We start from the raw sequence: 27,224 nt of genomic DNA, 5'->3' as shown, positions 1-27,224 counted from the left end.
TCACCATATCAAGAAATAAAGATCAAATATCTTTGGTAAGGCTTATTTATGTCTTGTGACAGTTGAAGAGATTAGTGAAATTGATGGGGAACTAATAGAGTAATAGAAGTTTTCGAATCCATTTTTGTATCTAAAAACGGAAAAAGAGAAAAAGATTAAGGTTAATTGTTTATTTAAATTAGAAGAATTACATGCGGAAGTTCAAAAGATTAGCATAGCTAAAAGTAGGAGTGTACAAGAACCGACCGAACCAGACGGTTTCGACGCTGCCGGCCACTGATAAAATGACATCGCCCAGGGCCATAAACTTTTGAGCATTTCTTTTGAAAACTATAGGATTACTAAATAGTGATAAAAATATCACATTTTATATTAATGAGATAAAAAGTGGGATGGCCAGTGTCATCTGCAGCATTACTTAAAAGTTTTCCTTCTTTACCTACTGGAATTGATGAGTTCATCTTTCATCCAGTAATACTGCACTATTTTACTCAGTAAAATTGTCCAAAAGAGCAGTAAATAAATCAAACACAATTGAGCCTGAATTGTTAGCCTTGGGCAAAGAATGCAAATGAGAAAATAAAAAACTAGAACAACCATCGGTAGCTTGCCTTTTGTGCCAGCCTCTTATTATTTCTGCAACACTCTTATATTTCCCATATTGCTTGCATTTTGCATCACCCTATGGTATTTGGGCTTGGCTTAGTTCAACCAAAACATGTCATAATTGAGGAGTGTTCAACCATTTAGAATAGTGTTCTGATCATAGAAATTTCTGTTACCGAAGCCATAGAAATCTATTCAACTCTATCCTTTCGAAACAAACCCCACTAATTTTTGAAGTTTATGAAGACTATTCAGCATCAGCAATAACAGCACCCAATCCACCTCATAATGGGATAATCTTCCAGGATCTCTATAAACCAACATGCAGAAACTTCAGAACGGCCTAAAATGCTATTCTAGCCCTAACCAGTATTCGAAAATCAGATAAGTGCGCACACATCAACACATCGGACCATAGGGATACTTGTTCAGCACATGACTTCTGTATAAATTTTCAATTCATTTTTCTATAAATAACATAACCATACAAAGAGTATACATATAGCTCCGAATTAGCGTTGGCTTAACAAACCTGCAGGCACACGAAAGAGATGATTCAGATTTACAGATGCAGAGTCAGACATAGAAGGGTTTCATGACATTTAATATTTGCGTATGTGACCACCACTTAAAGCAATACCCTTATAGATTAAAATGCTTTGATCAAAGAGATACATAAAAAAAGCATCATATTTACTGTAAGAATGTAACAGAGCAATAACAGACACCAATGTCTATGTCAATAAATGGGTGAATACACTCCTGGTTACATGTCTGTGCATTCATGAGCAAATACCAATTTGAAACTAAGATAACTCAACTGAGGCAAGATATCATTTGGGGGCGAAGCCCTGAAATTATCAATCGTCTTTCTGATGCAAAACACTAGGCAGGCTATTATTACCATTGAGAGCAGAGAGATAGATCCTCTTTTCTGGCAGCCCAATATCTGAATAAATCAAATTTCCCTGTACGCAGAATGGAGTAATTGCAATAAAAGCAAGTTAATATAAATCTAGATAGAGGCTACAATAGCACTACAAATTGTGCTGGCATTCAAAAGACTTATTAATGAAATTTATGCTACTCCATACAGTTACAGTTCCCCTCAAACCTTAAGAACTAACCTCCGTTGGGAGAGTGAAGCTGTAGACCACCCTAATGTTAGTCAAAAAACCATGTATAGTTTTTGCAATGGTTCAAGCACATCTATTGGAGGCGTGTCTAGATAAAGTTTTAGAGATCACTTGCCGCTTATAATTTGAACAAGACTTCGAAGCAGATTTTTTACATATTCAGAACTTCACTTTTTTTTTTTTTGTGTGTGGGTGTTTTGGGGTGTGTGTTTGGGGGGGGGGGGGGGGGTGCCGGGGTGCGGTTTGGTTAAGATAACCTTTTATTGCTATACCTAAGTCTTCTGCCTTGTGGGCTTTTATGTACCCGTTCTCCATTTTTAGGTACAGATTATGACCTCTTAGTATGTACAACTGCCATGATTTGGAGCACAAATTTTCAAGTCAGATGTGTAACAGCCCGCTAGAAATTCAATTAAGGAATTTCTATTGACTTTAGGAACCTCGTGAAAACTCTGTAAGTTTACACGAATCGACTAATCGCATAAATTTTAGCCTGTCAACATAGTTAGTGTTATCACTCACTATGGTGTCAGAATTGCGATTTTAATTATTTGAGATAGTTAAAAGTGTCAGAATACATTATAGTCTACACCACTAGGCTTAATTGAATATTTAGAATTTTTCAGTACTAAGTTTATTACGTTTATTTTTGGAGTGAATAGTAACCTCGGTAAATGTACTGAGCGCAGTGTTTTCAAAATCATAGTGTGAAATGTCCAAATTAGGATAGCGATATTTTATTTGGACACTTGGCAAGATCTTAACCACACATAATGAATAGTATTAGATACTTGGCACAAAGAGAAACCATTAGATGGAATTGTGAAGGAAATCAAGGTGTGAGATCATGACACCTAAGCAAAATACACATTTGGAAAATATCTTAAGAATAGAGATTTAAAATACACATAGAAAGATTTTAACCACCTTACTCTTCCAAGTCTACTCCACATTTGGAAAATATATTGAGCTAATTTTTATAGATATTATTGGATAGAATATTTTGAGATAATATTTTATAGATATTTTGGGTAGGAGAAAACCACACTCAACTCTCAACTCCAGCCTTATCATCTCCCTTATCTCTTCCATAAGCATCTCCAGCCATCACCCACGAACTTATCTTCATTTACACGTTTCTTTAAAAGAATATCAAACATTCTCTCTCGGACAGCTTTTAGGAGTTCTTTTGCATGCCCATTTTGAAGCTGTTTTCCTCGTGATCGCGCTTGAGGTTTTATAAGAAACGCGGAGATCGAGGTAAGTTAGCTTTTAACTTACTAGCAGTCTACTGTGTATGTGTGCTAAGTAAAGGAACTACAGTATATGTATATGTGTTATTATATATGTCATGCCATGCTAAGTTATCACGTAATTTTCTGTTATACAGAATTTATTCTGTCATCAGTTTTTATCTGTTACATAATATATTCTGTCATGTATTATTGTACGTTACAAGTACGTCATGCTAAGTATGCCATCTATTACATGTATGTCAAGTCATGTAATATTCATTGTTGCAAGTATGTCATGTTAAATATGTTGTTTATTATATGTTATGCCATGTTACGAAATGTTTCTCTCTCAAGTTGGTCATGTATTTCAAGTTATGTTAAGTCAAGTTTATGTAGAATACATGGGACCACAACAACTGTGGAGTATGTATTTAACTGCATAGTGATGTGTAGAATACATGGGGCCACAACAACTGTGGAGTATGTATTTACACATAGAATACATGGGGCCACAACAACTGTGGAGTATGTATTTTTCATGTTAAGTCAAGTTTATGTAGAATACATGGGGCCACAACAACTGTGGAGTATGTATTTAACTACAATTGTGATGCGTAAAATACATGGGGCCACAACAACTGTGGAGTATGTATTTTTCATGTTAAGTCAAGTTTGTGTAGAATACATGGGGCCACAACAATTGTGGAGTATGTATTTTTAAATGTTAAGTCAAGTTGTGTAGAATACATGGGGCCACAACAACTGTGGAGTATGTATTTAACTACAAATGTGATGCGTAGAATACATGGGGCCACAACAACTGTGGAGTATGTATTTTTAATGTTAAGTCAAGTTTGTGAAGAATACATGGGGCCACAACAACTGTGGAGTATGTATTTACACGTAGAATACATTGGGCCACAACAACTGTGGAGTATGTATTTTTCATGTTAGTTCAAGTTTCAGAGCAAGTTCATGCTAAGTCAAGTTTCAGAGCAAGTTCATGCTAAGTCAAGTTCACTTCATGATTCAATTTAAGCTATGTCAATTATGCTATGTTGTACACTAAGTTATGCTTTAATTACTTATGAATTTGATTATGCATTTATGCTTTTACTGTCATCCATGCATCATTAGTCTGTATGGAAGTTTTTTGTTAACTTGCTGAGATTTGTAATCAAATCTCACTGTGGTAGTCCCAACTACCATTCCCCCCGAATGGTAGATCTTGTTACAGGACCTGAAGGAGGATCAGGAGCTGACCAACTAGACACAGTCGACTGAACGACGGTGCGTCGTTAATGTTAATATAGTAGTTAAATTACTACTTGTACGATGGAGTTGCATCTCCAGTACTATTGGATCATAACTATTTTGGAATAGTGCTGTGATCTTAGTTATTCAATGGATCTTTATGTATGAAGTATGTTTTAAGTATTGGGATATTTTCAGTTTGGTGCATAGTATTGCTAAAGAAAAAAAAAATTATCCGCTGCGAATATTGCATAATGTTAGATGCATGTTAGGATTATTGCATCTTATATGTCATGAACGGGGGCAGGTAACCTTGTGTTGCATGTCTCGACGCTTCAAATGTCCGTCCAATCCCAAACGGAATTTGGGGGCGTCACAAGATGACTCCCCAAATTCAGCATTTCACAGCTTGGGAGACAAGTTGGAGTCACGTAGAAGTGATTCCAACATTAGGAAGCAAAGGCTCCCATACATGTCAAACTAACGTCAAACGATAACATTCTCATGCAAGAACTCAAGAAGTATGTAACTAGCTTTCAGTAATTTCATGTAGAAAATGATTGGAAATGTTTACCTCACTTGCCATCAACCTTCTAACATTGTTGGCATAAAGTTTTGGATCATCCTTTTCTTGCTGTGAGGGGTAGTAAATAGGTAATCGTATCACCTCTAAGTGATTTACAAATTGAGAGAGAAGAAAAATGACATGTCTCACCTACAAGTAAAGAATCACATAACAATTAGGATTCGAAGTGTAATAGCTGCCACAAACACAACATTTCTCCGAACATATAAGCTCATGAGAAACAATGAGTAATAATGCAGATAGGAGAATACTGTTGCAGAAATCTACAATATGCGAAGAGTTCGATCACCATGGGAACTGATCGAAGACTTCAAAATTTTCCTGTGTTTTCCAAGCTGTTCTTTCCACTAGCACTCGCACTTTGAGCAGTAAGTAAGTCTTAGTTTCAATGAACCACAGAATCTTCAAGCCTCAGGAATAAATGACTTTTTTTATAAGAGATTTACTAATGGGAATAAATAGCTGAGATTACACAATTACACTAAGTAAACATACTTCCTTAGAAGTGTATCATTAAACCATTCAATTTGATTTTAGACCATGTTTCACTAGGAGGCTATTTAGATATCCATTGGCACTATTTCCAGTACTTTTCATACACTATTCTGTGTCAAAAGTATTTATATTCCTACTAAGGGGAAAAATAGATAGCATTCCCTCCACCTTAAATTAATTCACGCATTTCTATTAGAGCATCCCAAAACTACTACTATCCATGATCAAAAGTAAAAAAATTAACTTTCGTTCAGTTTTCCCGCATTACCAGTTATCATATTATTACTTGCAAGTTGAATGGATTCACAGTATTCACCCAAAACATTGAGCCTTTCCAAATCAACTCTCATAGGATCAAAAGTGTGTTACACAAGCTTTCATCATCTGAAACCACTGAAGGTTATGAAAGTTAAGCACTGACCCCAGATATTGAATCCCAGGCGGGACTAAATCTTTGGAAAGGATACCGTAGGATCACTGGAAGCACTGGTGCTTTTGCTAAAAATGCACCTGTCTTGAATGGCAGGAGGAAGTCTCCATTTGTAGTTGTGCCTTCTGCAAAAGAAAATAAAAGGCAATAAACACTGAAATGTAATCAGGGCCAAATATATGCATAATAAATCCTAATGCTGTAGCTTCCAATAAATGGATTGGGAACCATCATAACTTTTAATGGAAAGAAGAGGACTAAAGTATACAATAGGAACACAATTCTAAAAAATGATAGAAAGCTAAAGGAGCAGAAACTATCATTTGCTGCCAAGATAAAAAGTATTGAACAAAATGGCTCTTAAATCTACCACAGTCCTCTCACAATCTTTGAATGCCCTATTATTTAATGTTCTCACCAAAAACATCACCAGGCATTTTTTTTTATAGATAAAAGCATTATATCAAAAAAAAAAGAACAAAAATATATAAGCTATGACCATAGAGACAGTTATTTGATCACAAGAGCAAGTGAGCAACATGCCAGTGCTACAATTAATCCAGTCCTACACTATACATACTGCTGACAATTCCATTGATGAAGCTAAAACTCAAAGAATACAGCAGAATTCCTGTCTGAAGATTTGCTAGTCTTTACTAATTAAAGAAGCCAGTCATAGTCAGATTATTATAGGTTTCCCTAACTGCAGGGTGGTGACTGGCGTGTAGATGCTCTTGAAGACATATTTAAAACATTCTACCACAGGAATTCATTTTTTCTTTTAAGCACATTATGTAATATCATCATAACTGTTTCTTGCAAATGCAGTGCGATTTATTAATAACTTCAATTTTCTCAAGATTCTGTCGAAAATATAGTTATCCAATTTCTGAAAAACAGCAGAAATCATATGGATAACAATATGTGGCATAGAAAATTGATTACCAGGAAAAAGCATCATTATTGGAGCAGACTTGTCTTGATGAGCTTCTTTAACTCTTTCAGTCACAGCAACTGCAAGCAATTGAGGGATTAAAACAACAGATCACATGTATAAGCCCAACACAATAACAGGGGAGGTATAGTGTAAGAAGTTTTTTTTTTTTATAAGTAGGTATAGTGTACGAAGTTAAAGAGGAAATGAATAGGAATGGCCCATCACGGCTGAAATAGGCTTCAAATTATGAACTGGTCCTTATTAGCTAACATGTATCAACAGTAAGAAGTCAAACATTTTTATTTTTTTTATGAGTAGATTGTTAGCCCATATTTTATAATCAATTCTTTGTATCCGAATATCTGTCTTCTTGTCTTCACAAGTAGTCTTATATCATTAGTCATACAGCAGGAACCTAGATGTAAGATTGCTGCAAAGTTAGATCATTGGATTGACCTCCCTGAACCAAACAACCGCAGGTGGCAGTCAGCTGAAGAAAAAAAGTCGCAACAATAAAGCGAGCACTTTCTGCATCTTCCCTTTTTCCATTCTTCCTCTCACCCTTCACGTCCCCTTAGCCCACACTGAGTCTTGAGAGCTCCTCTCTATGTGGAGCATTATAAGTTAAATAACTTGAAAACATTTTGAAATTTCAAAACAGTAGCCTTGCTTAATTTGGGTCTCTTGAAGAAGCATCTTGATTGGTATAAGTTAGAATATTGAAGTCAGTCAAAGCAAGTTATTATATAATAAAATTACTTTCTTACCATTACATGACAGACTTCAGAATTTGATGCATTGTTCTTTGGTCCATAAAATTACAGTAATCCAAAACAGATCTTTTAAAGTCCAATGCACATCTTCAATAACAACTTCTAATCTTTCTTCTAAGAGTGGGTTTATATCTTTGTATTGTGAAATCAATGACTTCATATCTGAGTGTCTTGGTCTCTGAGTGTCTCATGTTTGCACCCAACCCCCACTCCGGCGCCTCTCGCCGGAGCTGATTCCTTCTTTCTTTCCCTCTCTTTCTCTTTCTCTCTTTCTCCCTTCTTCCACAGTTTTTCCCTTCTCTATTTTTTCTTTTTTCTTTTCTTTTTCCTGATTCTTTATGATGGAAGAGCTTAGACGTTTTTCAGTAGAATCAAAAACTTTCATCTTTGCGAAAGAGGGGGCCAATAACTTCCGTATCACCGAGAAAAGCAGAAGGATGTCTCTTTTCATTCTTTTAAATGGCTCGACGGCCTCTTGGGTGGTGAATATGGTGGGAGAAGCCATCAGAACCAGATGGCGTGAAGATTTCTTCAAAAAACAGAGGGTGGGTAACGGGATGTTTACTATACAGCTTCTCAGAAATTCTAGAGGATATTACCTTCTATTGGAGGAATATAATAATGGAAGGAGAAGAGGCTCAGTGATCATTCCAGAAGGTTTAAAGGGCAACGGCTGGGAAGGCTTTTTCTACAATTTAAAAAAAAAACAGTGGAACACACGGTGGCGCAACCAGTGTCACGAAGGGATGGAAAGTCTGTCCAGGCTCCAAAATCCTATGCCATGGTGGTTGGTTCTGAGGCAGCTTTCAAATCCGCCATGGAAGAGAAGGAGAAAGCAGCTGGTCCTTTCCCAGGGGACACGGGGACGGCTCATGTCAGGGGCAAAACAGTAGGGGAAGTAGAGGGTGTACTTTGGGCTGTCAGAGCACAGCTTTCTGGCGTGCTGGAAGAAGTTTCTTTACTGGTGCAAAAAGTTGATTTGGGACTAAGTATGGTGATGGGACTGGGTAAGGAGACTTCGGCACCTACTCCTTCGGCGTCAAACTCTCTGCATGTCTCTGAAAAATACTTTACCAAAGTGGGAAGATACGGGTCTCTAAATGGGAGCAGGAATCTGGTTGTTTTGGGAGGGCCAGAGGGTGGCCCGGGCCCGGGCCCGGGCCCATATTCTTCCAACTTAGATTCTAAACCCACCTCTAATAAGACCCGGTCTTTACCCCAACAGCCTTTAAGCCCACGGGCTATGCCTATTTACTATGAATAAAATCCATATTATCTATCAAAAAAAAAATCTTTGTATTGTGGCCAAATATATACATATATATATACATATATCTTATTCAGCAAATGCCAAAGTTTTCAGCATTTTTTTCCTTTCAACCATAGTTTCACCTTAAATCAGCAATTAATATCATGATGTGCAGTTACAATAAAGAGTATTCTTGGAAATTTAAAGAAGTAAACACTAGAAAAGAAGCAAGGAAAAAAAGAGAGGCATTATGAGTGATGTCCTTATCCTCCAATATAAAGAGCAGGAGTAAAGTACGTAGTCCATCCAAGTAGTACCTGAAACACCCTTGAAGTCAGATGACTTTGTCTCCCGCTGAACATAAACACAACCAAGGCACTTGCTGCCAAAAACATGCCAAGAGAACTTTAAACAATTTTGCACCCATTCATGCTATTCCAACAATAGAGAAAATATTACTCAAAAAAGGAAGAAGAAAATATTTGACAAAAGAAAGGCTATTTTTCAAGATACGTATAAAAGAAAGACTACCAACAAGAAGATTAAGAAAAGCTAGTAAATGGCGCAAATCCTCAGCACATACTGATTAAAGAAAAGCATCCTTCTCCAAAATCATACACTAAAGCTGAATATAGGCGATTTCAGATACTTCAACTGAAAAACCATTAAACAAAAAGACAGAGAAGCAAAGCAAGGAGGAGAATACCTTCTCTAAGCAGACATGCTGCATACATAATGGGATATATAGGTTGCGATTCTACAAAATATGAATGTGACTTGCCCAGAAATACTAAAATGCCACGTTCTTCAAAATAGCTTGTAGGTTTGAAGAAAAGAGAAAATAAATACAAGGAAATGATTTAACAAACATCTCATGTCAAGCAAAGAGAAGAGTAATTATTAGATTTCATGACTTAAAAAAGAATTCTAAGTTTATGTACAAAAAAAGCAAAGGAAAATTGAATTAGCTTTGAATAGTTAAAACTTTAGAGAATTACTATTTAGTTTAACAGTATTCGGTATATTGTACCTTTCATATTATAGTTGCATTTATGCAATAATTACACTCAACTATTAAATTGTACAATCATGGAATTCATTACAAGAAAGCAAAAGACTTGAGGAAGTTCACATGAAGTGAACTAACCTGATGAGACCAACTAGAGGAAGTTTAGCCACTGATCGCTTTAGCAATGCAATCCAGGATCACAAGCAAAAGATTCAGAACAAAAATGTATCAGTAAAAGCATCAAAATCTGAGAAAACATATCCATCTAATATGATGAAGCAAAGCATAAGAAATATGGGTTTTATTCAGCATGCCAAAAGAACAAACCTTAGCAACAAAGCTCGGGAAGAATAAAGACATGTGATACAAAATGTCTATATAGGATACGTGATTAGATATAATTGCCCCAGGTCTTTCAGGCTCTTCACACACATCTTTGCCCTCATTCTGCCCATGGAAAAAAAGCAGAAAATTTGAAAGAAGTAAGAACAAACAAATCTCAGAACACAAATTTCGCAGGACCCACATGATTAAACAACGAGATAAAAAATATTCAAGCACAACATTCACTAATTCAGTACTGAAGAAATCGACTAATCTACAAAAATAATTCGGCAGTTGCTAGGATGATGTTGATTTATATAGCGTATAGGACAGAACGGTAATGTGATCCATATAACTTTCCTAGTCGCTTTCGTCCTGTTTTATCTTAAAACGAATGATATAGCAGCTGGCAAATAAAATCGGCTTTTTACCTTTAGAATAAAATACAGTTTCGATTTTGCTCCATTTTCTTCATAAATTTCCAGCGTGATATTGAACCATTTTAAAAGTGGTAATGACGGCCTCACCCCGTCCATCGGTAGTGCATGCCAAATTTAGTCTCTTGAATTTGGGGGATTATACCTTTTATACTTTTCAGGGATGAAAATCAAATGGAAGTCAAATTTGGTGGCCACAGAATTCGGGCAGGTATTCTAAGGGACTCATCCCAAAAGCCACTTTTACAGAGCACAATAAAACCAAAGAGAGAGAAAAGCATTGAGTACCAGAGCGGCAGATGACTTGTAGTCGTTGTCAGGAATTCGGAACGTCTCGTTGATCCAATAAAAACCGAAAACGAAAAGCATGATCCTGGAAATGAACTTCCCACACTGGACAACTACAGCCCTCCTCCAGCCGCCCATGTGCGCATAATCCTCCTGCTCACCGTCGTCCCGATTCGGCGCCGAGAACAGCGTGCAAATCCGGCATATCACGTAGTACAAAATCAGCAGACTGATGGCGAAGACCACGCGTATCGGCACCAGGATCAACCACGCGATGGCAAGCAGGACCTTCTCCTCCAAGGACAGCTCGCCGCGTCCCATTGGTCCGTACGCGTCATGCCGAACAAAAGCAGCGAACTTCTTCTCCAGCTCCTCGGAGCTCTCGTTGGAAATAGGGATGGAGGAGGACTCAGGCTTGAGGAACGGGCGGTCATCTTTGGTGGACCCCTCATAGTGCATGGATTCGGATAGCTCGGGCTTGGGTTGTTGTTGACCTTGAGTAGGATGGAGGTCTTTAAGTTGGGTCTCCATGTTTACGAAGCCCGAATAACCGGACGGCTATTTTTTTCACAGGGAGAGTTGTTTGGGGAAGGAACATCTACGAAAGATCAGGAGGAGGGAGTTGCTGTAGTTCTGGAAAGGAATCATGATTGGGCTTGCCAAGAGTCTGCTGTTTGTGGTGCCAGTTACTGGAAGTATCTAGCGGTCAAGCTAGCAAAGTCCGTTGGTTTTTTTTGTTTTTGTTTTTTTTCCTTTAAACCTAATCCAACCGAATTTATCACTTATCAGGGATAATTTAAAAAAAAAATATATATATATATATATATATATATATGTGAGTATTATATTTATCTATTTTAAAAAAAGTGATACTTATATATTTTAAGATTATAAATATTATGTTTAATTAAAAAATTTATAAAGTAGTCGATTTTATTTTCTGCACCACACAACGGCACTGGTTTAATTTTATCGATGTTACGGTTCAGCTAATCAGAATTGCAACACCAATCATTTTTCTCCCACACATCTTTCTTCCCTCCGATCCTCTTCCATCTCAACTTCAACGAGCTTGCCACTACCGCTCCCTCTGTTTTCTACTCCACCGCCTACACGTCCTAACCTAGTCCCTACACTCTCTTAGCTCCTTTTGATTCCTGCATCTCTTGATCCATCCCAACTCCCAAGCCACCTCTAAGAACACATTGTTCCTGACCTCACCGTCGACTATCTCCAAAAGCTTTGCTTGCAGTACTAGGATTGAGACGTTGAGCCTAGGCCAATGCATCACCATCACCTCCGAAAGGTCCAAGAACGGATTCTACACAACGTTTGTTTCTCTCAATTTTATTTAGTTGCGAATAAAAACTAAAGCCTCATTTGTTTTTAAAGATGAGATGAGACGAAATAAGTTGAATAAAATATTATTAAAATATATTATTTTTGTATTGAGATTTGAAAAAGTTATATTGAGATTTGAAAAAGTTGAATTGTTTATTTTATTTTGTATGAAAATTTGAAAAAAATTGTAATAATTAAGATGAGATAAGATAAGAGTTTTGTGAAAATAAATAAGACGAGAGAAACAGTGTACTACAATTTCTTGTTTAGCAGCTTAAAAATTGGAAAAAAAAAAAAAATCAATGTTAGTATTAGTATATGATATCTTACTATATGATATATTTTGATCGGGGTATTTATAACCTCTAAGAATTATTAAATCAATAAATAAAATTATCAAAATGTCTAATGTTTTCACTAAATGAGAATTATTCATTTCAAATAAAATAGAGATAATTTACTCACCAATTGCAATAGTTTCTCTACCCTTTTTGCTCCCTTGAACTTCATATTAACTTTTCTCAAAAAAAAAAAACTTCATAATTAAGTAACCTCCTCTAAAAAAATAATAATAAAAAAAATAAAAAAATAAAAACATGGTTTGGTTACACAAAATTAAAGTATCTCATCTTATATAATTATTATAATTTTTCCAAACTCTCATATAAAATATAATAAATAATTTAAATTTTTCAAATTTAAAAACGAAAATAATTTTTAAAAAATTATATTATAACAATATTTTATTCAACTTTCAATAAGTCTAATGTTTTATTTATTCTCCATGTCTCCCGTTTTAAAGGAAAATATTGAATATACTAAATTTTTAGTATGGATTATGTCATCTTTCACTTTCACAGGCATCCTTCATTTATCCCATACCATAGTTAATATATATATAAAGAGTATTGATAGGTCACAAAAGAATCACAAAAACTACTTTATAAACTTATATGATATGTAATGTGTCAAGTTTATTTTACAAAAAAAAATAAAAAAAAAAAGAATTATAATTTAATATATCACATCAAGTCACATTAATTTATAAGATAATTTTTTTATTCTATCTATGGTGCAAATATTTTCTTGATGAAAAAACTTTGTGGGTTTTTTTGTATATTAAAGTATGCTTATAGAAATGATAAATGTTTGATTCACAAAAAGATATCATAAAAATAAACTCTTAAATTAACGTATTTTTTATGATTGTTATAATAATAGATCTAATGTATCTTATTTAGTTATATCAACGAAATTTACTTATGTGAAAATCTATTTAGTAATTTTGGATTTGATATGAACTGCACGTTGATTTGCTTAAAAGCATGTCAAGATTTTAAACCAATTCACACCCATAATAATAATAATAGTAAAAGATAGACACACGACTATTTTGATAATTTTTTAATATAATTATATTTTAAATGAATAATAATTTTATAAAATAAATTATAAAATTAACATAATTTTAAATAAATATCTATATTTTAAAATATAATTGTAAAAAAAAAATGCTAATATGCCCAATGCATTTCACTGGTAGTAGTAACTGATAATGCACTTGTATTTTGTTACATACAATCATTTTTACATATATTTTACACATTTTATTGATATAATAGAATTTAACATTTATTTTATATTAAGAAAATAATATAGTCAATCATATCTGTCAAGTGTATAAAAATATACAAAAATAATTATACATAAAATTTTTATTTTTTAATATTTAAAAATAAAAATAAGCATACTAACAGTCACTTACATGGATCTAAATACATCGTCACTCTAGCATGACCATATTTATATATGAGAAAAGTTCCTGTGCCGCCTGGTAACACCTAAGTGTATCGCTTAAAAAAAAAAATTACTTTTTATTTAATAATTAAAAAAAAAAAAAAAAAAAAAATAAAACCCAACTAGACTGTGCACCCAGCAGAATGATGCAGGCGACATAGTAGCCGCACCTTTATATATATCATTATCCCAAAAAACAAAAACATGCCACGAAGAGGCAGCCACATGACCTAAACAAGAAGGAAAAAGAATCGGGTTGTTCAACAGATATGGATAAGACCGGACCCATCCATGCAGACAGCAGAGACTGGTCTCACCACGCAAAAGTCTCCATAACTTGCGACGACTGTTTCATATTATTATTCTCTTCTGTCGTTTATGCATGAAAATGGCATGTCGGTCCACGCCATTCTAAGGCCAACACTTTAGATGGGCCCCAAAATGATTAAGAGAGTTAGGATCCGTCCAAAACTACCTATGTTTTTCAGGTAGCTGTCTGTTTGATCTCTCGTTGAAGTGGTGACTCAACACGAATACAATTCGAAATAAATTTTGTTATCCCATGATGTTTAGTTTTAATGCATTTAGTGTTAAGACGTAATATTAATATTAGTATTTTACTATTTAGTAATTAGTATTTCAAATTATTAAATTTTTTTGTTAATATATAATTTTATTTTATGGAAATATTAATTTTCTTAAATATTGTTGGTTTTGATATTAATTATAAAATATTTTATCATGAATCGAATTATAATTGTTAATGATTTATATATTTACCATGAAATTATATTAATCGAGTCAAAATACATATAGATTAATTCAACTCATTTATATGAAACAGACTAACACCAGTTATATGGATTGTATTCAAGTTAACTCAATGAAAATATTTATATAAATCGTGTTATGGTTTTAGAGTCCGACCTGCTTGATTAAATGGGTTGTGTTCAAATTGACCGATATAATTTAATAATCATGATTTGAAGCGATACAAACACATCCCGAAAACAAGAATTTCAACCCCACAGTAATTCACCAGGTGAGACTTTGTTAAAACACCCCCAAACAATTATGTTTTTTAAGTTTTTATCACCTATATAAAAAAAGAATAAAACAAAGTTCGAAGTTTGAATCACAATCTGATAAGACAAGTTTGGTTCAAAGATACACAATTCACAGTGAAATGAAATTGAGTCACAACTGCAAAATGCAGTGGAATCCCAAGCTGAGTAAACCATGAACCATCAGAATCTCTATTTTCGTCTATTTTTTCCCATAACCGAGATAGGCATTCAACCAGCTGAACTAGTTCTTAGCTTTCCCACTTCCAAGTGTGAGCTCCAGATCATCCAATCCCACATCATGAATCCTCTCTCCGACCCATGGCTTAACTTGTCCAACCCCAAAGTCGAACTCTGTACCTCTTCCCCTCTCATTGATCACATTGGGAACAGTTTGCAGAGTAGGAGGTTTCATTAGGTTAAATGTTGGAGAGGTTGGCACTGCTGCTGCAGAGAGCTTAAACGCTTGGAAGTTCATCCATTGGCAAGCATCAATGGTGGGTGAATCGGACTCATTGCATTCTGGTATAGTAGCCGGTGTATGAAAGTGACGGTGAGTTGGGCTTGCAGGGGCAGAAATAGCGTCAAATGGGTAATTAAAAGAGGCCATGGATGCTTTGGCAATGGACTCCCAGTTTGGGATTGGCTTAGGATTTCTTGAAGTTGGTGATGAGAGAGGAGGGGTTACAGGGGCGCTGTTTGAGATCCGAAGAGGAGGGAGAGACGAAGGAATGCCATTTCGAATAAAGGGAACGAGTATAGACGAATTGTTGGCATCATTACGAGATGGGCTAGGGAAGGATGAGGAGGAGGGACTGACTTGGTAAGATGGGATTGGGCTTGGAAAGGCAGAAGACAAAGGACTGGGATTTTGAGAAGAGTATGGGGTGATTTTGGTTGAGGTGCCTGCCATATCACTTAGGGGCCGTTTGCATCCCTGTATTATACCAAAGTGAGGAAAAAATTACTAGCTGATCGTAGATATTACACAAGTGTTAAAATAATAAAAATCGCTTTACAATTTTAGTAGTAGCCAATCATCTAAAAGACTGCTGGACATAGGGGCCATACTATATTGAAGATCATTGTTGTAGCCAAACTAAAACCATGGTATAAATGACATAGTTCAAAACATTAAATCGAAAGCCAGAAATACATTAAGAAGACTCAGAGATTTACACTAAATCGAACATGTGCACAAGATAAGAATGCTAAACCTCTTCTCTTACAACCAAATTGTTATTCAGTTAACTACGTGTAAATCGAAATTCTTATTGTCTGATAAGTACACGCTTACCACTAAGACAAATCTCTTAACATCCCATAAGTAGCGGAATCATATGTAAACATGAATCAAGAAAGAAATGGAAGTCTAGTTCGCATAAATTTGAGGTTAAGCTCTTGTCCGTAAAATTTATCTCCAAAAATTATTAATAGCTTCTTTGACTACGTTTTCCTTTCTAAAAATCCTTATTGGTACAGAGAGATGGTTTATCCACAAAGCTGTAAACTGATGTACCATGAATTCTGTCACTTGTTCAGTATTCAAAATTCGCTCCCCTAGGAAGAGTGAAGGAACATTTAGTCATTTAGTGGGGGGTAAAAAAAACTAAGCTCAAAGAATGGTATTTTAATGGTAAAATCAGCATTGCAGATTCATACTAATTGAATTAATAATAATCTGGGCGGTTCTCACTGATTTGGAGACTCCCAGATCAAATCCCAGATAACCCCAGAAACAAGTTGAATCCAACTAATATAACCCATTTGCTCCCAAATCATGATCTAACTATAAAACAGACAACCGGAATGCATGGCATTTATATAGATCTAACACAAACGAAATAAGCCCACAAAAAGAAAAAAGAAAGAAAAACAGACGCGGAGAAAAATATTGGCGAGGAAGAAAAAAGACGAAAAAGTAAAAGGCAGGGTTTTGGGTTTGGAGGGGAGGGGGGATTACCCTGCGATAGGTGGTGCCGTCTTCTTCGACGGTCCAGCCAGCTTCGGCGCAGAGAGCCTTCAAGACCTCGTTGTTGTCGCAATGTTTGGGCAAATTGTAGTTACCCTGAGCTCTCAGCCCAGTGTAAATCTTCGCAGCTATGGCTCTCCTCCTCCTTTCTCTCCTCCGGTTGTTCTCTCTCTCCCTCCACGACGGCTTCCTCCTTGACATCGTAGCTGACGTCGCCCCGTCTGACGTCATTTCCCGGCGAACCCCTTCTCTCTAATCTCTCTCTAAATCTCAGTGTCTTGGGGAAGCGTGGGTGGTGCGTCCCAGGTGATCAAAACCCAGTAGAGAGAGAGAGAGAGAGAGAGACAGAGAGAGAGATGTGCTCACGAGGAATACGCTTGCCTTTCTTCTTCTTCTTCGCTGAATGCGTGGAAGAATGAATCACTCTCTTCTTTTTTAATATTTTTGGAAGGGCATCAGCATTCAGCCATCACCCATCAGAGCCTGTTTCCTAATTTTTTTGCCTTTTTCTTTCTACGACAAACACTGTATTAGTGTACTGCACTGAATTCTGTATTTTTGTTGTTTAAAATAAAAATTACTATTAAGATTTATTTATATATTTGCTATCAAATGAATAATAATATTATATATAATCGTAAAATAGATAATATCAACATCATGTAATTTAAAAAAATAAACATAAAATTTATTATTATAAAATTAATTTTATTTCACGGGAATCGTCTTTTTTGTTAAATACCGAAAGATTAATTATTTGTACAAATTATAAATATATAAATTTTACATAAGTTTATTACAAAAATATGAACCCGAAAAATTGTAAAAAATAATCAATTTTTAAAAAAAAATCTACACGAGATTTGTTCATATAAAATTAACAAGTAGCATTACTGATATCGAAATACATAAATTCTAATATTAATATTAGCATTGTAGTGATATTTCACATTGATCCTTATATGAAAACTTTATTAATTCATTAACAAAAATATTTTGTTGTTATAAATAATTGTTATTTTATAACCCATTATAATCAATTAAAAGAAGACATATATTATATTAATAATTTTGAAAAAAGAAATATCACTTTGAAATAGCCTAAGCTTAAAACCAATTTGAAGCTCTTAAAGTATAAGTACAATTTGCTAGCAGTGACAATAGTTTGACCGATAACACCATTTTTTTCCTTTTACATATTTTTTAAATATCTTTAAATATTTAAAAATATATATAAATTTATTAATAATCACTTCTTTAATTATTAAAAAAATTTTAAAATAAAATATCGGTCAAACCATTGGTTTATTTAGCATTTCCCGTGAAAAAATTTACGCGATAAGTCAAAAAATTTATTTTTAAAATTCTCGCCTAAATTTAAGATCTTAAATAGAAGAAAAAAATAAACATATGAAATTAGTTCTATATATTCTATTACTTATGTAAAATTTTTAAATAATATTAAATTATTTATAAATATTGATTTGAAGAGATCCTAATTCCAATTTCCCATATTTATATTTCCATTACATTAAAGTTTTAGATAAGAAAATTTATATTCATCATTTTGACAAACCATATACTATATTTATTGTTAATTTTTTTTTCTTATTAAATGTATAATTTATGAATTATGAGTAGAAAAATTTAATTATTTTAAAAAAATAAAAAAATAAATTTAAAATATATATAAATTATATATAATATAAAAAATAAAAATAAATATAATATACTAGTAGCGTAACTCTTTATATAATCATAAGATAACCCAATTATTACAGGGAGTGGGACCCGCAAAAGGACCGGCCGTTTTATCAGCGTCACTTTCTTTCTTTTGTCTTTTTGGAGTCAAAGAAAGATCGATAATGAGAAAAAGTTACAGAACTTTGGGCCTCTCTGATGCAGTGGAATAGGCCCGGCCCAACCCAAATCCACGCTCCCTCATTTAGAGTAAGTTGAATATCACTGATAACTTTTGCACTTCTCTGTTGATTAACGCTATGAGAAAATATTCGGAAAGGTCTGGTGTTAAACCTCAAATAACACCTTCCAATGAGGTGGTGCTACGTGGTCATCCCATTTGATTAAGAATGGACCACACATCCCATTTGATTAAGAATGGACCACACATACACTGAATCGCAGGCTGCATATACAGAGACTCTAACCATAGACCATCGTCCAGCACCCTCCCATCTCCGAGACCCTCTCTATCAAGACCTTCGAAGACCCATTCAAACAGGATGAGTGACAAGAGAGCATTTAAACCCCTCCAATGGTCTCGTGACACATCACCATTTTAAGAAGGGAAAGAATAGAACCAATCTAGAGAATCATATCCCATAAAATCCCCCGTCCCCTCTTCCGCTCTCTATCAAGCCCTTGGTCGGTCTCTCTCTCTCTCTGCCCTCCAGCCGCACCTTCTGAGAAAAAACAGTTTTATTATGTATAAATAAAATTATATATTAATTTTTTTATATTTAAAATTTAAATTAATACTATTTTTAATAAAATTTATTTTTTTATTAATTACATTATATTGATACATATATTAATATACCGTTATACTTATAACTAAATTTTAAAAAAATAAATAAATTCTAACAAAAAGACTAATAAGAAGCAATAAAAACCCATCAAAATGAAATTTGGGAAAGAAAAGTTTGTTCAAAATATTTTATTTCATCTCATTTCATCATTATAATTTTTACAAATTTTCAAATAAAATATAATAAATAATTTAACTTTTTAAAATTTAAAATAATATTATATCAAAAAATAATATTATAATAATATTTTATTTAACTTTTTTAAAAATATTATCTCATCCTATCTGTATATTGACACGGACTCTTAGTCAAAGTTGTTCATATTTTCTGATCTAAGTTAGTATTCAAGAAAAATCACAAGACATGCAAAATAAATCACAAATCGAGTCCAAAAGAAGGTAAACATGCCGAAGATAGTGGGAATTTGGGCGACGAGTCCGGACATGAAACTTGGCTGGTTTTAATTGAACCAAAAACGACTTGAATGATAAGCCCTGGATTATAAGCTGAATGCATATAGACCCATAAATTGATACGTAAGAATCCAAGCTTGAGAGAGAGAGTAGAATTGGAAGCATCAAGAAGTCTTTTCTGCAGACTATGGACGGGAATAGCCACATGATTTGTGTCTAAACTTCCAGTGAGGAATACAAATTTTTTTTGGTCTATGACCTCTAGATCTACGGTGTGTGGCTGAATTAGAGCTTTTTGTCTTGTCTCTTTCTCTCGACTTCAAGCCAACTTGACTCATAAGATTAGAACCCCTTTGAAAACCTTTTCATGTTGAAAATAAGAAGCAGATGTATTTACTGTTGGAATACAATGAACGATTTTTATTGAGTCGTCTTGAGGAGAGAAAGAGAGAGAGAAGGGGGAAAGAGAGGGGGGAGAGAGAGAGCACGACGGTGTAGGTTTGTGGGGGAGAGTCTTACCTAGAGTCGATTCTATTTTTTCTTCTATAAAAAGTATACGTGTCACAATATCATTAGATAGTGTAAATCTTGGCTCAATACCCAACCGGCTCCTAGTGTTTCTCTTCTTCCATTGTTGTGACCCTCTCGTCCTACTATTACCCTCTCTCCGAATCTTAATTTGCAAGGAAATGAATAACAAAAATACGTATTTCCTTACATACACACATTTGCATTAGAAAGCCCAAGAAAAATTTAACCATTTTATATTTTTGAGAGGTAGGAGAGAGTGACAGAGAAGGTGGGCGGCATACACTGCACGCACCTCTATTTCTCATTTTTCCTAGAGTTTCAACGTGTCTTATTGTTATTAGTGGGTGTCACACTCATCTGGCTAGCAGCTACACCTTCATGCTATATGACTGGTTCTGTACGTACTGTACATTTTAAAAAATAAAAAAATGGGACACACAATGTTAATTTTTAATGCTATATGATTATTAACTTTTTAATAATGAGACATTGATTTTTAAAAAGTTGATTTTTTTTACATCTTATATTTATTTTTTATTTTTTAAAAATGTACAATACTTATGTAACTTATAACTATAAATATCATTTTTCATATTTGTTATTCCTTCTTTTGAAAATGCCACATGAACTTCCACGGTATATCATTTAGGACAATGATATATACAAACTCTGTTTTTTATTATTAAAAGAAAAAGACTTTATTACGAAATAAAAGTATGAAAAACTCTCTCCTTTTTAGTGGGTGCATTTTTTATAAAAAACTTGCAAAATTACTTATGCATTTGAGACTTCTCCATAATATTACTCTATAATTTATACGGAATGATTTCTTTATTTATTTTAATTTTTAATTTTTTAATTTTTTACTTAGTGATTAAGTAAATATTTTTAAATGAATATGTAATTTTTTAAAAAAAATACTTAAATAATTTTAAAAAATATTGAAAGAAAAATTAAAAAAGAAAAAAGAAAAGAAAATGCACTGATCAGGAGAAGATTTCTGTAGAAAGCTTATGTGGACGTTGCATCGTCCATTCGTAGAGGAAGGTATTGATTTTAAAAAATTTTGACCATTCGAGTTCCTTTAATTCAGTGGGGAAAAATACTAGCACGGCACACCTGCCACCTGCTATCATATGACCAATCAAAACTGAATATAAGTAGAGAAACACTACTCTGCCGTTCAAGTCTACCGTTTCAGTTGATTTCTCGTTAATTTTTTTTACTTAATAATTAAAAAAATAATCTTCTATATATAAAAAGTGTGTATGAAACGGAAAATCTTGTTTTAACGATTTTTCTTGTTTTTCCGTTAAAGTTAACACCGTTTGTTTTAACGGTTTGACATATAAAATGAAGTAATAAATATTGAGAGAGATAGCATTTAATATTGTTATATGATTTATTAATTATAATAATAATAATACTTAATTGTTTATATAATAATAAGTAATTAAAGATTAGTTATTATATTTTTCTCATTTTCCTTAACATATACACGTGTATTAGGTGCATAAGACGTAAATCCCTAAATATAATATATGTGTATTATACGTTTCATTAACTCAGATTATTGAATATTTCAAATTTAAAAATCTCATATAATATATAATACAAGTGTGTTTAATCAAAGTGTTTTTTCTTTTCCCATGGTAGTAGGACGTAACTTCCGCTAAGTCATATTCCACACGTAGGCTTGCTATGATAGGTACATGACAAAGGTCGTGATCCTTGAGTTAATCAAGAAAGAGTAAATTCGGCCAACAACTTCAAAATATATTTTAGGATTTATATATATGCTATATATAGAAAATATTATACCACAAATTTTATAAAAAGATTATGTTTTAACTTTATGTTGTCCCTGATCGACTCAACCAACAGTAAAATAAGAATTCAATGTTGTCTCTATTGATCGTCTACAGGATGACATAAATTGATGAATAATAATACAAACATCAAACGACACATATTTTGAACTACCGTTTATGTTAGAGTTTTATTAAATTTTTCGTATACATCTTTGCTAAAATTATAGATGTTGTAAACATGTATTGGATTATATGATATTTTGAACTAATTTTTTTATTTTCTCTAATATGCCTTAAATTATTAAGTGACATCAATCATTTTTATAAAATATATATTATTTTTTACAAATAATTATTTCATAAAATTAGACAAACGTGCTTTGCACGTTGCTCCCACCTAGTTTTTAATATATTAATGTATTTTTTTATTTTTTAAAAATATGTAAATATATTTAAAAAATATAAAAAGAGAAAAAATTAAAAAATAAATTTGACCTATACGGCACGTCTAGCAGTAACGGCGACATAGTAATATAGTTCATATAAATATTAAAATTAAAAATATTTACAGTCTTAAAATATGTAAATTTTATAAATTACTTTTAAAAAAAATAGATAATCCGTGATTCATGTAAAAAAATATTTTTTAATAATAAACTCTACTCTTTTTTTAATGTAAATGCTTGAAGCTTGTAAATCTTAAAATTATATTAGATATTACTCTAATGAAATATAAAAAAAATTACACAAATTGGCATAACATGATAGGTGTTGCCACATGAGCGTTTGTCATAACTCAAGTAACAAAATATAGTTTTTTTTTTTTTTTTTTTGATAACCTTGGGTGTCCGGGCCAGCTTACGCGTACCTCGACTAATCTCAAGGGATCCTGAAGTTAACGATCGGTTAAATCCTCCAGTGATCCTGAGGAGAGTCGAATTAGTGAACATTGGAGAACAAATCTAAAATCTGACCAATTGAATTACCTTTCGGAATTAACAAAATATAGATTGGAGGATTTATTTATTTATTTTTGAGGGAAAAGTTGTCAAGATAATGAGAAATGTTTAGGTCTCCATTTTAGGTACCGAGCATATCTTCTTATGTCATTTTTTTGTTAAATATTTTTTTAGTGATGTCGTGATTTTTTTATTAATTTTTAAGAATATAAAAAAAATATATAAAAAATAAAAACAAAAAAAGAGAGTCATTGAACCTTCTCGACAGTGTCAAGAGCCACCATCGTGGCCCTAGCGCTGCTCCAATATAATATTTCTAAATTTAATCACCTATAGCGAAGGGTTCCGTGTTTGAAAGACCTTGCCATCGTCCAAATTACACGGTCCGGTGGTCCCCTAGACAGAATGATACATTGATACCCCAATGTATAGAATCTTAGACTTTTGGTAGATCTCCCGTAATGCATGTGGTTTGGGAAAGATAAAAAAGGAATATTGCCACTCATATAAAACCAACTCCCATGTGCTCCAAGGTTAAGATAAAGATAGAGAAGCCAAATTGGTCAACACAAGTTATCTTTTGGGAGTCGCCAGTCGCCATCCCAGATTGGAGAATGCCATTTCTTCTTTGGAGATGCTCAAAATGGATAATTTTCGGGTCTATAAAAAGAAAATTATTTATAAAATTACGTGTTTTAATGTAATATATCATATCATATTTCTCAATTTATTTTAATTTGTTAAAACAAGTTTTGGATTGATGGGAAATGTAAAAACAACATTCATCATATACTCATCACTTGTTCTAAAACGTTACTTGTTCTAAAATGTTAAATTGATGCGAAATGATAGATTTTATTATTTGTATTACATTCTTAACATTTTAATTCAATGAAAGCATCATATGAAAATATTTATACTCTAATATTTTGTAAAGCGTAATGATACTCTTATACTTCATTTATTATTGTTTTATTCCCAGTTATTATTTTTCCCATTTGCTGTTTAAATCTAGATTAAAAATTTCAGAATATGACATTCTTGCATAATCTAGAAGAAAATTGAATTTATTTTTAATTAAATTCAATAATTATGTTGGTTGATTGGATTTATTTTTTTCTAGATGATGCAAGAAGTTATATTTTAAGATTTTTAATCCAGATTCAAATAATAAAAAGAAAAAGAAAAGGCTGAATAATAAAACAGTAGTAAAAGAGATGTAAGGATACCATTATTTTACATAAAACACCACTTATTTTTTATAGCTAAGACTGAATTTTGATATAAAGATAGCTTTAACTCATCTCATTTTATCATTATAATTTTTTAAAATTTTTACATAAAATATAATAAATAATTTTATTTTTTTAAAATTTTTAAATAATAATAATATTTTATTTAACTTTTAACTGTAACGTAGAATTATTTTACTTTATTTCATCTTATCTAAAGCTCACCTAAAAGTGGGCACAAGGGAGGAGAAATTACACTAGGATAGTTTAAAGCGAGAAACACGTTGGGAACTGTCTTACGACGGTGAAGATGTGGTCGATGAGAGAGATTGTTGAATGCTTGATTCCGTGGTTGCTTTCGGAGGGGTGAGTGGCAAACAAGCAACCCAGTCTTTTTGATTGGTTGCAATATAATAATAATAATAATACTGGCCCCTTTCACACAATGTTTTCCAGTTGGTTTTATATTAAGATTGTGCACTCAACCTTAAAGTGACGCGTGGTGCTGTAAATATTATACGCGTGCCAATCAAGGTTTTTTTTTTCTTTTTTCTTTTTTAATTTTTTAGAAAATGCTTCCGTCTGTAATAATAGTAGTGACAATAATAATGTTATAATATATGACGAAGGTTTGAGAAAAGAGGAATGTTACACTTTATCTTATATCACATATTTTATATATTAAAATATTATTTTTTATTTTATTTTATTTTTATTAAATTAATTAAATTATTCTATTTATCATCTACATATTATATATTTATTATAGAAAAAATAAAAAAATAAAATAAATATGATGTGTGAAGTATAAGGATGACAAGAATAATTTTTCTTGAAAAAAACCTCGATACTTCTAAAATTTGGTAGAATTCACAATTTATAGTAAGCCATATTAAATACAGTTTTAAAATATATATAAAATTTATGTACTTTTTTTAAATTAATAAATTTAAAATTTACATGAAATAATTATTTTTTAATATAAGATTTTATTTTTTAAAAAATGAATACACGGAATTTATGTATTTTAAAATTATAAATATTATTATTTTTTATATATATTTTATTTTTCAAATTGATATAAGAAATGTAAGCACGTGACTATATATAAATTTTTGAATAATAACAATTAAAATAGATAATACAAAGAAGAGACAAACAAAAGATTTTTAAAAGGGTGGCACTACAGCCACCGCTCCCAACGAAGCGGCCGCTGGGAGGTACACTTAGTGTAAAAATATGTTTTTTTTTTATTTTACTTTTTTATATGTATTTTTTAACACTTTAAAATAATTTATTTTTAAAAAAAATTACAATATCATTAAAAAATATTTTCTTAATCACAAAATTAAAAAAAATAAAAAATAAAAAATTTTAACAACGGTAACTAGGAACGGTAGACTTAGCTTTTTCCTTTTTAAAATAAAGGTTTTGACAAGTTACAAAGAAGTTAAAATAAAATGTCTTGAATAGTTGCTTTAAACTTGAGGCTACTTGGGTTTTATTTATTTATTATTCATATATAGTTAAAAGAAAATATTACTATTACCCCCAAAAAAGAAGAATTAAATATTAATATTCAAAAAATGAGAAATGATATTTACAGTCGTAGTTTGTACAAACGTCGCGTAATTTTTTTTAGAAAAGCGAGTAAATACAATTATGTAGGACTTATACATTCCAAGAATGTATGTAGCATTACTCTTTAAATAATGTGTAAATCTCATACTCTTATTACTCTCTATTAAAAAAGAGATACCGATACAAAGAGATTTTATAAAAATAAATTCACAAAATGACATGATTTCGTATAATCCGTTAGATTTACTTTATAATAAAAATAACTTTGTAATCTAATATATTGTATCAAGTCACATCAATTTTTATATTTATTTTTGTGTAATTTCTTTAAAATTAAAATATGTCTCTTAAAAAAATAGATTAATTTATTACTTTAATTTTTTTAATAATAAACTTTAGTTTTTCCGAATGTAATGTACGGAATTTAGATATCCTAAAACTAAACAAGGAATTACTCCAAAACAAAATCGAGGACAAAATTGGGAGTGTGAAAATAGGAAGGTTCGAGGCAGGAGCTGGTGCTTGACATCTTGCTTTTAAGTCAGGCGGTGTCACTCTCGCTTCCAAAGCATTTTGGTGGAAAAAGTCTTTAAATGGGTGGTTTGGGTTGCGTAACACTTTTATCTTATTTTATTTTATTATTATAATTTTTTATATTATTATACAAAATATTATAAATAATTTAATTTTTTTAAATTTTAAAATAATATTATTATTAAAAAAATAAGATTTTATTTAATTTTTAATTTTTATTTAAAATCATCTTATTTCATCCATGTCCAAACATCCTCTTACATTGCTTTTTCCCAACTTTTATTTTATTTTTGACTTTTTGCCACACTATGCATGAAAATGAACTGTCTATGTCCATTCCATATGGATCATCTTTGAACAACATGCTAATGAGTATTGAGAATATTCAATCCATTACTTCATATGGAGTCTAGTAATAGAAAGAGTAATGAGATAATGACCTATTTATTACCTTTTGGATGAAAACATCTTCTTTTTTAGATAAAATTATTATTATTATTATTATTATTATCCATATCGTAAATATTAATATCCACATTTGATTAAAGAGAACATAAAATACATATATGCATAACTCAAGAATGTAGGTTAAATATGTTGAATTCTTAACAATTTACCAATTTTAAAATTTCTCAATTATATATATATATTTATATTAATAAAAATTTTATGTGCAGTTAT

At 32.2% G+C, this 27,224-nt stretch overlaps 2 protein-coding genes across 3 annotated transcripts; both read right to left on the bottom strand.

Annotated features, from left to right (window-relative positions):
* Positions 1-719: 719 nt before the first annotated feature.
* LOC122299376 (lysophospholipid acyltransferase LPEAT1-like) lies at positions 720-11,490 on the bottom strand. 2 transcript variants are annotated; one of them, XM_043109620.1, is made up of 9 exons: positions 10,760-11,490; positions 10,038-10,157; positions 9,849-9,886; positions 9,019-9,083; positions 6,688-6,756; positions 5,734-5,867; positions 4,806-4,946; positions 1,427-1,574; positions 720-1,138 (listed from the first exon to the last, which is right to left on the bottom strand). In XM_043109620.1, exons 1-8 carry the CDS (start codon positions 11,288-11,290, stop codon positions 1,467-1,469), a joined length of 1,206 nt encoding a protein of 401 aa, XP_042965554.1. In that variant the 5' UTR covers positions 11,291-11,490; the 3' UTR covers positions 720-1,138; positions 1,427-1,466. The 2 variants fall into 2 exon arrangements, with proteins under 2 accessions (XP_042965554.1, XP_042965555.1); XM_043109621.1 differs by having other exon boundaries at positions 1,511-1,574; positions 10,760-11,489.
* A 3,354-nt stretch (positions 11,491-14,844) lies between these two features.
* On the bottom strand, positions 14,845-17,409 carry LOC122299819 (protein BRASSINAZOLE-RESISTANT 1-like). Its single transcript, XM_043110279.1, has 2 exons — positions 16,925-17,409; positions 14,845-15,898 (listed from the first exon to the last, which is right to left on the bottom strand). Exons 1-2 carry the CDS (start codon positions 17,162-17,164, stop codon positions 15,206-15,208), a joined length of 933 nt encoding a protein of 310 aa, XP_042966213.1. The 5' UTR covers positions 17,165-17,409; the 3' UTR covers positions 14,845-15,205.
* Between the last annotated feature and the right edge of the window lie 9,815 nt (positions 17,410-27,224).

The sequence above is a fragment of the Carya illinoinensis genome, chromosome 16 (assembly GCF_018687715.1).
Source record: "Carya illinoinensis cultivar Pawnee chromosome 16, C.illinoinensisPawnee_v1, whole genome shotgun sequence".
Classification (NCBI taxonomy): Eukaryota; Viridiplantae; Streptophyta; class Magnoliopsida; order Fagales; family Juglandaceae; genus Carya; species Carya illinoinensis.
Note: the sequence above shows the minus strand (reverse complement) of the source record. Positions and strands in the feature narration are given on the sequence as shown.